At 34.6% G+C, this 13043-nt stretch overlaps 1 protein-coding gene across 1 annotated transcript in view; it reads right to left on the bottom strand.

Annotated features, from left to right (window-relative positions):
- The window catches only part of LOC146158008 (uncharacterized), a 111150-nt gene that overhangs the window by 40001 nt on the left and 58106 nt on the right, over nucleotides 1-13043 (bottom strand). Inside the window, exons 72-89 of the mRNA XM_083383636.1 lie at nucleotides 12554-12733; nucleotides 12011-12130; nucleotides 11167-11349; nucleotides 10516-10635; nucleotides 9677-9856; nucleotides 9180-9299; nucleotides 8483-8656; nucleotides 7935-8060; nucleotides 7181-7357; nucleotides 6493-6618; nucleotides 5804-5986; nucleotides 4379-4495; nucleotides 3482-3664; nucleotides 2972-3097; nucleotides 2199-2381; nucleotides 1614-1730; nucleotides 583-765; nucleotides 110-235 (exon numbers count right to left, since the gene is read on the bottom strand). Coding sequence (XP_083239762.1) covers nucleotides 110-235; nucleotides 583-765; nucleotides 1614-1730; nucleotides 2199-2381; nucleotides 2972-3097; nucleotides 3482-3664; nucleotides 4379-4495; nucleotides 5804-5986; nucleotides 6493-6618; nucleotides 7181-7357; nucleotides 7935-8060; nucleotides 8483-8656; nucleotides 9180-9299; nucleotides 9677-9856; nucleotides 10516-10635; nucleotides 11167-11349; nucleotides 12011-12130; nucleotides 12554-12733 — 2724 coding nt within the window. The remainder of the gene's footprint in view (nucleotides 1-109; nucleotides 236-582; nucleotides 766-1613; nucleotides 1731-2198; nucleotides 2382-2971; nucleotides 3098-3481; nucleotides 3665-4378; nucleotides 4496-5803; nucleotides 5987-6492; nucleotides 6619-7180; nucleotides 7358-7934; nucleotides 8061-8482; nucleotides 8657-9179; nucleotides 9300-9676; nucleotides 9857-10515; nucleotides 10636-11166; nucleotides 11350-12010; nucleotides 12131-12553; nucleotides 12734-13043) is intronic.

The raw sequence follows: 13043 nt of genomic DNA, 5'->3' as shown, positions 1-13043 counted from the left end.
CCAATTTTAAATGTAAAAAGTCTTTTTTTTCAAACAATAATAAAAGAGTGAGAATGCCGAAAAAACTAACATATGCGAAGCTTTATCCATTTCAAAGAATTAAACTTACTCTGGCAGAACTTTCCATCCCCTTTGTACCCATCATGGCACTTGCAAGTATAACTTCCCTGTGTGTTGCTGCAGTCAGCCTTCTGTGAGCAAGGAGATCCAAAACCACTGTTGCACTCGTCGATATCTGGGAACAAATAGGGCGATTAAGTTGAAGACGTTGATTAGTGTTTTCCCGATGTAGACAGCGTTTGAAGCTTAAGTCAGCTGAACTACACTAAAAATGCGGTTCTCAACGAGGTTTGCTGACGCTAAAGCCGGGAATATTTGAAAATTTATAGGATTTTGATTTGTTGCTCGATTGTATTTCTTACCTTTTTTGTGGTGACTTAAATACTAAGTGTAAGTAAAACAACAAAGTTTTGGCGATCAAATTTTGAATTTTTCGGCCTACTACAATTATTATTCCTAGGCGGTCACCCGTCCAAGTACTAATCAACACCAAAATTAGATTTCAATTAACACAACACTTACCGACACAAGTGGGCGCTTCATTCGACCATGTTCCACTTTCAAGACACGTGCTGCTCGACGACCCCACCAAGCGGTAACCCTTGTTGCATTTGAACAGAAGTGAGCTTCCGTAGTCACTAGAGGTCAGCGTGGAGACGATAACTTCGCCGTTAGAGGGAGCAGAGAGCTCGCCGCAAGTTATTACTGGAAATAAGGGTTTGTTGAAGCACGAGGTTTAATACATGTAGTTACATAACGGGAGTTTGTAACTACAGAATAACTGTGTTTTATATAGCCTTGGCCTAAATAACTAAGCATTTTTAAGTCGAAAATAGTGCAACATTCGAATATTTCAGAAAAATTCTGCGCCACAAAATTCAAGTAGCTAGCACTTACCATGATGACCGTATATAGTTACACATTCCATATTTATCAGAGCAATTACAAAACTGAATAAATGATCGTAGACATTTAAAACTTTCACTAATTTAATTCTTTTAGAGAGGCAATTCTAAGCTGAAAATAGTGAAGCGGTTACGAATATTTTTTTTAATTTTACAGGGTCACCATTCTTCAGTCCGAGGACGGCTGGCGCCGGCCAACAGATTAGATCAGAACAAGGTAGCCATTATTTGCGAGATTGGCGGAAAGTTTACAAGTCCAGTGGAGAATCGCCAGAGGTCAGATTAAGAAAATTACTTCACGAAAAATACCTCATTAAATGTCCCGTGTGCAGAGAATGATATGCTGGCCTAAAGTGCCGTGTGCACATACAGGTAACTATTAAAAACACATACCAACCGAAATAAAGAATAAAGCGTTATACAATACAATACATTTCGAAATGCAAACTTCCAAACCCCTAGACCCTAATTTAAAGTAAGGCGCAAATTAATAATTAAAGTTAGAATTCGAAAATGACAACAAAAACAAAATGACAACAAAAACACGCTACACCATTTAAATCTGTTAATGTTTAGCACGTCATATACTGACCATATATGACTAAAAAATATTTTGTATTTTCAAATATATCGTTTTTATCAACTTACGGTGACATGTGAATCCATCGCCGGTGAATCCATCCTCACAAATGCAACTGAACGATCCGAACTGGTTCGAACAAGTTGCATCAATGTGGCAAGGATTGGTCGAACATTCGTCAATATCTGGAAGTATTGTTGCAAAGTTAATGGAATGTCACTTGATATTAAATTGCAAAGTTAAACCTAATTAATGTCACTATAGAAGGTTTTCGGTAATTTATGAGCGTTTGGTTTTGATTGGACTTATTTTGATTTCAATTTTTTTTTGTCTTTTAAAATCTTAAAAGCATGAAAAAGTAAACTCTTATTTATTTTTTAACATGTTCCATTTTTTTTGAAAAAAAAAAACAGTATTTCAAGAGTCGTTATCTTTTGAATTATAAAGCTTTGTTAAAAATATGGATACAAATATGAATTACCATTTGATTTATGCCATTGAAAAGTTTCAATAAACAAAATAAGCTTTAAAGATTGATTATTGTGGGGAATCGAACCACATACCTAGGGAATTCTAGATTTCTGAAAAACCTCAGCATTGCGCAGAAGGTTAATACGGAAACAATTTCCCTTTAGATAACAAGCCAGCCTCACCTCTACATTGCGGTAAGCCAAAGTCCCAATCTCCTGTTTTCTGGCAAGTAAGTTGCGCTTCACCTATAAGTTCGTATCCTTCGTTGCACACAAAAGCGATCTCGTCCAATGGAACAAAGTCGTCGCTCTTTGTCGCGATCACGCGTCCGTTGCGTGGCGCTCTCAAGGCCAAACAATTGACCTCTGCAAAAACGAGTTGGTAGATGGATTTTGAAGGGTTTTCGTTATAAGCTTTATGCCTTTAAGTACACTATCCTTTATGTACACTGAAATGTAGCTTGATAATGAATTTCAAAGCCAAAAAGGTCGAGTAGATTGAAAGCATCTTGATAAAGACGTTTATATACGAACTTGTATTATTATCTAAAGATGATATTGCTACAAGTTTGTATCAAAACGTCTTTACTCGACCTTTTCAGCTTTGCAATAATTAACTTTATGCTTCATGCTTAAAAGTATTTTTGTTTTGTATGTGTTATTTGCAGTTTGAAAAATTAATATAGCTCTTTGAGACTAAAATACTTAAACATCAAGAATATATCAAGATTCATTCCAGTCCACATTAAAATATGATTTTTTTTTGTGTTGTAGGAAACTTTTAGAGCGAGATGCCTGAACCTTGTTTAGACAGACATCAAAAACCTAATAGCATTTCAGTCGAAAAACGGCATTACAATCGAAATTTAGAAATAATGTTTCACCACGAATGTATTTCTCAAGATTTGTTTAAGTAAATAGTTTTATTTTTATGAAAGATAGCAGATGCTACTGACCTCTACAAGTGAATCCATCCCCGTTATAACCTTCCTTGCAAGAACACCTGAAACCTCCTTCAGTATTCTCACAGTTTGCGTCAATGTGACAAGGATTCATCATTGGGTCACTACATTCATTAAGATCTGGAGAAAATATGTTTGTTTAATTTTGTTCTTAGTAAAAGTACAAATAAATATATTTAAAATAGCAGGAGTTAAACATATGTCGGGCACAAAGTAAAACAAAATTAAAAGTGTTGATTTTATATTTGAAATTTTGAATAAAACGTAGGTCAACTGTAACAATCACATAAAACAACGTTCAATAACTTCAAAATTATTCGTACATTATAAATGTGGATATTAATTTGGTTCAGACTTAGTAAATGAAAGAGATGAAAGTGTTATGTTTAATTTAAGTAAAAATCTCAGTGAGGTATCATTTAAACAGCAGAACTTAAGTATAGAGTTTTTGTCGCGACCAACAAGTCGTCCAGCTTGACTGTTTGGGTAATCCCCGTCACTCACCGTCACAGGTAGGTACGTCATCGGACCAAACCCCGCCCTCGTCACACGTGATTGATCGGTTCCCCTTGAGTACGTAGCCACCGGAGCATTGAAAGCTCACTGTGGTGTCGACGTAATATCTCAGTTGCTCGTGAGAAACGATCCTACAGTTGCTGGGAAGTGTGATGTCTGGACATTGAGACCCTACAAAAAAACATAAACATTTAAATTACTAATGGTTTATTTTTGTAAAATTATGCTGTAATTACTTTAATGTACTGAATTTGGTTTAGTAGACAAAGAGGTTTGAAAACGGGATGTTAATATTCTAAAAGAAAATATAGTTATAATTAAAAATTACTTATCTGTGTTGCATTTTTTGTAATTGTTTAGGTAAATTTTCAAAAAAAACTACTTATTTTGATATATTAGATAGCAAGGTTTTTAAGATCAAAACATTGCCATCCATTTTGATTGAATTATTCTTCCTTATAAAGAAAGATGTCTGGATATTGCAGAAAATAAATTACAAAACAACTGCTTATAATAATCTGGTTAGACTAATTGTCTATTTTTGCTCCCACTAATAAATGATAGAGTATCAGTGATGGAGCAATTTTTTTTGAAATTTTAAATTTTGACAACATTATAAAAAAACTATCAAGTAATTCAATAAAAAAAAAAAATGTCATCTTATTGTTAACTTTCATTTCGAAATTTCGAATATAGCGCAATTTACTATCATATTATTTTTATCATTTGTAACCTGCGGTATTTGTTACTTTTTGGAAAAAAAGCTAAGATAATTTGGTAGTTTTGTTAAAAAATATGTTTTAGAGAAACGACTTCAAAAGCTAATGAACACTGGTTTAAATTAAACCTGACAAAACCATGTTTGTATTTCAAATTGCGACTTACTTGTACATGTGTTTCCATCGCCTTGATAGCCTCTGTTGCAGATGCAAGTGAATGTTCCTTTCTCATTCATACAAGCAGCGTCAGCATGGCAAGGATTTCCTCTACATTCGTTCACATCTGCGAGAATCAATAAACATCAACTTTATTGCACAAATAATCTAAATATGAACTGACTTGAAAGCAAAAATTTTCGTTTTACTTTTAATCGACTGTGGGAGATTCATTTTATGAAAAAGTGTTTCAGTTAAGTTTATTCTGAAAGGAGATATATGAATAACGCCTTTACTAAAGTAGCCATCCAAACATGACAAAAAAAGAAAAGTGCTAAAAACTATTAAAAGATAACCCCAGTCATGATTTTTTTTAAGGTTTGGTTTGGGTGACCGCGAAGTAGTTTTAAGAGATCGCAAGTGTTTCATTTAAATACCAAAAAGGTGCAAGTCCAAAATTTGGGATACCGTTTGATGTTTCGTTATCATTAGTTAAAAAATCACTTTTGAAAGGGCAACGTATCGCAATTAAAATCAAGTTGGTAAGATTACGACTTAGACAAAAAAAGAAAAGTGGTAAAAACTATTAAAAGATAACCCTACTTATAAAACGTCAGGGCTACCAACCAATGCAGAATTATATTAAACTTCATGTTTTGTTATAACTCGTTTAAAATACAATTTTCAAAGTGTCATGTAAACTGAACAAGTTTAAGGCTTCAGTTAATCCACTAAGCAACATGTCGCAATGTATGGCAATTAAAATCAAGTTGGTAAGATTCCCTAAACTACATATGAATGTCACAAGAAGGGAAGAAGTAATAAGACCTACGCAAAAAGTTGAAGTCAGAAATTGCTGCATTTCTTCTTAAATCATAGTAAAAGTTCAAATATTAATTAATTATCGAATCGGCGCCGATACAACACAAGTATCGGTCGAGCACCGATACAACACAAGTATCGGTCGAGCACCGATACCAACGATTGAATCTATCATCCCCGACCTGGTAACATCGTACATCCTGTTATTTATTGCTAATTTCTGTATCATCAAAAGGCAAGGCCTACACAAAAGTTGGTGACATTGTTTAAAAGGTTTAAAACCAATTTTTATACCATTTATTCGGTCTTAGGCGCACTATGCAATGATCTGTAATGTAGCTTGATAATAAATGCTAAAACAAAAATGTCGAGTAGATCGGCATCATCTTGATTAAGACGTTTCCAAACGAACTTGAATAATCTTTAGTTAATATTAATATAACCAGTTATTAAAACGTCTTTATCAAGATAATGTCGATTTACTCACCTTTTTAGGCTTTAAAACTCATCATTTAGTTGAATTAAAAGTCAAAAGGTCAAATAAATGGACATCATCTCGATTAAGACGTTTTGATACGAACTTGTATCATCTATCAGTTAATGCGTATCTCACCTGTGCAAGTTGTTGATGAGCTTGACCACTGATCCTGTCCCACACATCTGATGCTGCTCGGGCCTTGCAGGATGAATCCCGCGTCGCATTCATACGTCACAGTGTCGCCTATGACGTATTGATTACGTGGACCACCCTCAATTGATGCGTACTTGGCAAGGAAGGGGTCACCACAGGTCACCACTGGAACGAAAAATGTAGGGTTATAAGCATTTCTTTCTAAAGCGGTTTAAATTTACAACTAAAACGGGTGGTTTGCAGTTTTTTGTGAGTAATTTTGGCAATACATAGTTATATATAAGAGAAATAAATATGCAGAATTATTTATTATATTTACAGCCAACAGTTTTGTGAACTGTGATGCGTTAAAAATAAAAATGAAGGGAGTACAATAATCATTACTCCGTGGTGAATTCTAAAAGGGGTGATCTGAAGTTTTTGGTGGTTAATACATATATACAATATACATTATGCTGAATGATTTAATATGCAGTTAACGATTTGTAAACTGTGACGCCTTAAATTATTTTTCACGTTACATTTTAAGACAAACAATCTGGAACAAAATACAGATTAATGCCTCAGAGATATGTGATTTTACCATGTTTTATAACTGTTTCGCGAACTCCACTTTAAAAAGACGCGTAAGATACAAAGCACTTAGAACAACTGCATGTATAAACACTCACGCGTGCATGAATATCCATCTCCACTGTAGCGGTTGTTGCAGTCGCAAGTGTAACTTCCTTGTATATTCTCACACACAGCGTTGTCATCGCAAGAGTTAAGTGATGGGTCAGAACATTCGTCGATATCTGGATCAAGAAAAATTAAATGTCAAAACATGGTAAAATGAAATTTTGTAGGATATTTTAGCACAGAGTGGTTTGATTAGGATTTTTGTTGTTCCTATTGATACAAAACGATGAAAAAGAACGGTTCGGGAAAATAGTTAGGTTAGTGCTGAAAATTGAAGTTTAGGAAAAATAAATTTTGTTGATATAATAAATATCAAATTGCTGATATAATAAATATAAGGCACTTACGGGGCTAACTTTGAGTTGAACGGCTAAACGATTACATACATGACACACATTTGCAATTTGCCGTTTCTAATAACAACGAAAACGTTTAAAATAACTAAAGTTCGTTAAAATAAATAACGTAGTGTGATTGGTAAAGACATAATTGCTAAAAATGAGCGCAATCTTTTAAGCCTGAATAAATATCTCAGGTAACTATTTAAAAGTTTATGATGACCATTTTTCACGACACTTTTGGATGTTATAGTTGTAATAGGTTTATTAAGAACACGCGCCTAACACGCACTGACCACACTCTAGCCAAGCTTGTATCACGCGCTAGCCTCGTGCTTACCAACACAAGAAGGTTCGTTTGGAGTCCAGGAAGAATCAATGCATTCCAACTCTGCAAATCCAATCAGAGTAAACCCTTCGTTGCAACTGTAGGTGACTGTAGATCCCATCGAGAACTTGCTCTCATCTGGAGAGTAAGAACCGAAGCGGATGCTCTTTGGAGGATTGCAGACGATTTCTGCGAATCGCAAGGTTGTGTTGGGTTAAAAAGCACATTCAGTAGGAGTGGTAAAATCTAAATATATTTTACTCGGATCTAACCAATTTATAAACTTTCAACTTACAATGGTGAACAACTAAACCGATTTTATTTAGGAATATTACAGACTAAACATAAATTTCGATTAATTGTTTATTATAAACAAGCAATTTACATGATTGCATTGCAATGGGCATATTAAGATCTAAGGTTTACTTTAATTGCCGAATGGATTTTATTTAACATTGTTGTCACAGCCAAAATATATTTTAATCGATATTATCTTTATTAAGGAGTAGTAAAACACATTTGTTAAATAAAATCGTAATTAAATTTCGATTAATTACCGTTAGCAACATATATATGGTATATTTGAGTTTGTTTTTATCCAGAAATTCGAGTATTTATGAATACCCTGAGATATTTCTATCATGATAAAATTGTCTTACAAGATGTTAACACCACTCCAATGCTATAAAAAATACGAAGTATTTTATCATGGAGAGTACTGTACCTCCATACAACTTAAGTTTGTTTTTGTGCCAGAAGTACTTACCTTCGCAGAAATGTCCGGTCCCGATAAACCCACTGTTGCAGTCGCACTTGTAACCTCCAACATTGTTCGTACAAGTTGCATCGTCGTCACAACTGTTGTCAGATGGATCCAGACACTCGTTGATATCTGCTCAACAAAGAAACAAGTGTCAAGCTTAAAGATGTGCCAAAGAAGTATACATGCTTTGTGCTATTTATCTGCCTTTTTTGACATCACGGAGGTGTTAAACGTGAGAGTTAGTATAAGATTCATCATATTGACAAGATTTCAGAGATATTGGCATTATTTTATAGATACCAAACTACGTCATTAAAAAATACTGAATTAAGCATTTTACAGCGTTCTAATTTGCAGTTTAAACTGCATTTTTAACAGGTTTTTCCCTTGGAAAAGTATTCTCAATTTGCGAAAAATCCAAATTTTAATTGCTATTAATTTCACTCTTTTAAGTAATTTAGGACACTTTGTTCGAAGATCTTAAAAACAATGGGTCACAAATCTTGTGTTACAGTGTGTGAAGCAACTAATTCTTATTGCGCAGTAATTACCTTGGCAAGTCGGAGGGTCATGTGACCACGACCCATCGTTTTCACAAGCCAGCTTGGCTTGACCCATAAGGGTGAATCCCCTGTTGCAGTGATACGTCACAGTTGTACCCACATACGTCAGAGTGGGGCGGAAGACCCCGTTGTCGAAAGCTCCAAGTTCGGGGCAAGTTGTTCCTGTTTGAAGAAAAGTGGTTTTAAATTAATGAGTTTAAATGGAGTTAGTTAAGTGATAGATGCACAAAGCTTCTCTATTTACCCAAAAATTATTGCTTTATTTCATTCTTCAGCTAATATACAATCAATGCTGATTTTTATTAGGGTAGTCGTTTAGTAAAGCTATATTGGACTTAATTATATGAAGATGTCTTTATTCAGTTCTAATAAAATTTGTTTATAAGAAATTAGTTTTAGGAGGATAAAAATTAGTTTTCTCTTAATCGTGTTTGTCTCATGTGGTTGTTTTTCCCTAAATTAATTGAATGCAGGACGTTTATTTAAAAAAAAAACTTTTTTGACTGAAGTTACGTTTAGAAGAATCTTTTGTCTTTGTCTGATTGTAGTATAAACAAGATATGTTTGATTGTGATAAAATATGGGATGAAGTTTACAACCTACACCACTAGTAATCTGGAGTAGGGCGCTTGGTATGAATTTTCTTGACTAAGTGGTTAACTGAAGGTATTTAATGTTAACTTACTTATACAGTCCTTTCCATCTCCCTCATAACCAACATCACACTGGCAGTTGTAGCTTCCAACGATGTTTGAACATTCGGCGTTCGGGTGGCAAGGAGCTTTCGTAATACACTCGTTAACATCTGAACAAAGAATATGATGAAATGGTTTAAAATAAAAGCAATAAGAAATTAACAAAATACGATAAATAGTAGAACAAATGAACAAAAAACAAATTATCAAAATCACAAAAAAATGAAACATGAGCAGAGATCTTACAAGGTTTGCTAATTTAAATAGGTTTTATGAGACAGCTATTTATTAAAATACTATTATGGTAAAGAAAAAGTATTTAGATAACGAAGTAATCCTATTGAAACACAAATGGTTTACAAAAAAAATAGGTTTACAGAAAGTAATTAAATTCACAAACCAACGTGTGGTAAACACACTTTTTATTTATTTTTTTTCCTTTGCTAGTTTACTTTTAAATGCCCCCTTCTTACGTCACAACACCTACCGACACACGTGGGCGGCTCGCGCGTCCAACTTCCGTCGCTGCCGCATCTCGAGCTCGAGAAGCCGGAAATGACGTAACCGGTGTCGCAGAGAAACGAGAGAACCTCGTTGTAGGAGAACTCTGCCGCTTCGGATGAAAGGAAACCGTTGTCCGGAGCCAGGATTGCGTCACAAAAGACCTCTGTGGCGAAACAAGGAAAGTTCAAGTTAGATGGATAACTGAAGCAATTGTGTTTTATTTTACCACAGAAAATCGCTGTAAGAAACAATTAAAAGTCGGACATGTTTTTCATTCTGAGCGATTAACAGGTTAGGATTGTTAGACTTAGTATTTGTGCATTCAGTTTTACAACAGAAAACCTCTGCTCAAACAGGTTAATGTAAGGACGAAACGTTAAGCAATTGTCTATACACTTATGCATCACTACATAGACTCTGTACAACTGAAATATGAAGTATCAGCATTTACATGGAGGCCAAATCTATGTGCGGCAAGATATAGTTGTCCTAACCAAGAACTTCACAAACAAGCAGGTCTAAATATTAGCTGTAATCTGACAGTTTAAAGTTGTGTAATTTGGTTAAAAACGTAAAAATGAGAATTTGGGTTACATTGCTCTTTTCAAATTAAACAATTTATCGGCACGTCATGCACGGATGTGTGATGTAGCTTTAAAATATATGTAGATGCCAATTTAACTGATGATGATACAAGTAAGTATCTAAACTTCTTTACCATATATCGATTTACTGAAATATTTGGCTTATTTGTTGCAACTCTTTATCACGCGTCGGAAGATTGAAATTAAAAGTGATGAAATGACATCAGAGTGTGCTTACCGGAGCATGACAGGCCATCTCCCGAGAATCCCTTGTTACATGTGCACACGAATCCACCGAACTCGTTAGAACAAGAAGCGTCAGGACTGCAGGGAGATAACTCCTCACATTCATTGATATCTGGAAGTTTAGGAACAATTTGAGCAAATCAAACAAACCTGACGGTTAATTATTTTCTTTTCAGAACGTATTATATAGTCTATGAGTAACTTATCTTTAACCATTTTACAAACGTAACTTTAAATGTATGATAACAATAAAAATATACAATTTTGACAAGTATAGTTTTTTTTATATAAAAGGTAATTTTTGATCAGGGTGATTAATATCTAAATGGTAAGTCTAATAAAAAAACGAAACAGCATTATTCAATTTCTTATACTTTATGTTTAATGCTTACAATGACATCCGAAGAACAAAATATATCTGTATTTAATTTTAGGTGATTTTTCATTAAGTGACCGGCGAAATAAACAGATTCTATAAAACAAACGTACGATCAAGTATTTCAATCAGGTTTTTAAATATTGACTCAGCAGGTTTTAAATATGTAAAAACTACATAAATTGAGGTATCATGTTGAATATTAATTCTACAAAACATATGGAAATTAAAACGTTTGTTTTTTTATTTAAAATTAAAAATACTTACCGGAGCAGGTTGGCGTTTTACTCGACCACTTTCCAGTGTAGAGACAAGTAAGGACTTCCTCTCCAACCAAAGTGAACCCGTCATCACACCCGAACGTCGCTTCATCATTCACTTCCCAACGAGTTTTGCCAACAGGGGACAAAGAACCATCGAGGGGAGAAACGAGTGGGAGACACGTTTTCGCTGCAAATTCAACAAACGATTTGTTCACATATGTATAAACAACTGTGATCTAACACTTCTAAAGCCTAATATAATGGCTGGAGGTTTTTGAAGATGTAGAATGTATGTAAAGCCCATACAGAAGTAGGTAGCATTCTGTGAAACGTTCCTAACAATTTAATAAAAGACACACACATATTGTGTGTTAACAACTGTGATCTAGCCCTTCTAAAGCTGCTTTTTGACCAACGATTACGGTTTACATATCACACTTTAGCAAATTTTTTCTTGATCGTATTTTTCTGGGTATTTACTGCAGGCAAGTAGTAGTAAATAATAAAGCATGTCGGTGGTTATTTTTTTAAGTTATAATGATTTCGTTAAATCAAAGTACTATAATTTGTTAGGTGGTAGGCTTTTGCTGCAAATTGTAAGTTGTGATGGTTACACATGAGTGTAAAACAACTGTTATTTAACCCTTCTCAAGTTGTTGTACGATAGCGACATATTATAGAACACCGTAAGTCTTTAACAGACTAAGCAACAAAGGATTTTCCTTCAAGACCAGGATACAAAAACAAATAGCCTGCAATGAGGTTCGAACTCAAAACCTCGGCCATACCGCTACTTTATTCTGAATAGTTATATTTTTGCCATGTCGGACAAACATTGGTATACTCACGTGAACAAGTGGAACCAGACGCTACGTATCCAGGATTGCAATCGCAGAAATATCCACCATCGGTGTTGTTGCAAGCTGCGTTCACATCACAAGTACTCACGTCCAAACACTCGTCAATATCTGTGGTCAAAGTGGTTAACACATCGTTAAACAACAACCAACAACTCTAAGAATTATTATCTAACGGGACCCCAAATGTGATTAGAAATATCCTTGTTTATATCTTTGGTGAAGGTGGTTAAACAACACCTGAAAAAAGTATCAGCTCTATAAGACCCGAAACGTAGTTAAAAATAAACTTGCTGATATTTGTATTGAAAATTGGTTTATTACGCCACTTCGAGATTCATCTAATAGCACCGGGCAAATTATGGTTTTAATATGTTGATTAAAGTTGTATTAGATTTTACAAAACCGGAAAAAATGTTACAAAACAAAAAATTCCCCCAAAAAAAATCTTTCTACGTTAAAATATTCACTGCATTTAAATGAATATTTCTCAGAAAATCCAAAACCACTCAGAAACACCATTTCCCAACCTACCGACGCATGTTGGTGGATCCCGGGACCAGACACCAGAAATGGTGCATTCTGCTTCCTCGTTGCCAGAGATCTGGTAACCAGCGTTGCACTGGTACCTGTACCTGCTACCATAAGTGGTTCCTCCGTCCAGAAGAACCACAAAACCACGGTCAATGTCAACTGGGGCGTCACAACGAATCCCTGGGGAAAGTTTCGGGTTATTAGGCGTGATGTCAGACTTGGACAACATGATTAGTTTAGATTGCAATTAGACTTTAATCGTTTCAGCTTTTTGCAAAATTAGACTTAATTAGATAATGAAGCCAAACTTGAACTAGAATTACACTTATTTTATTCACAATCTACTTAGTTTGAGTCATACTTTATTCTCATACAAACGTGGGCAACAGATATTCCTGTGGTAATATTAGTAGATTTTAGCATAGCCCCTAATACGACAAATTTCTCTCTAATTCCTTGAATTAGTTAACTAGAATTATTTAATAAAAAA

Source organism: Ascidiella aspersa, chromosome 3 (genome assembly GCF_963924565.1).
Source record: "Ascidiella aspersa chromosome 3, kaAscAspe10.2, whole genome shotgun sequence".
In the NCBI taxonomy this organism is placed as follows: Eukaryota; Metazoa; Chordata; class Ascidiacea; order Phlebobranchia; family Ascidiidae; genus Ascidiella; species Ascidiella aspersa.
Note: the sequence above shows the minus strand (reverse complement) of the source record. Positions and strands in the feature narration are given on the sequence as shown.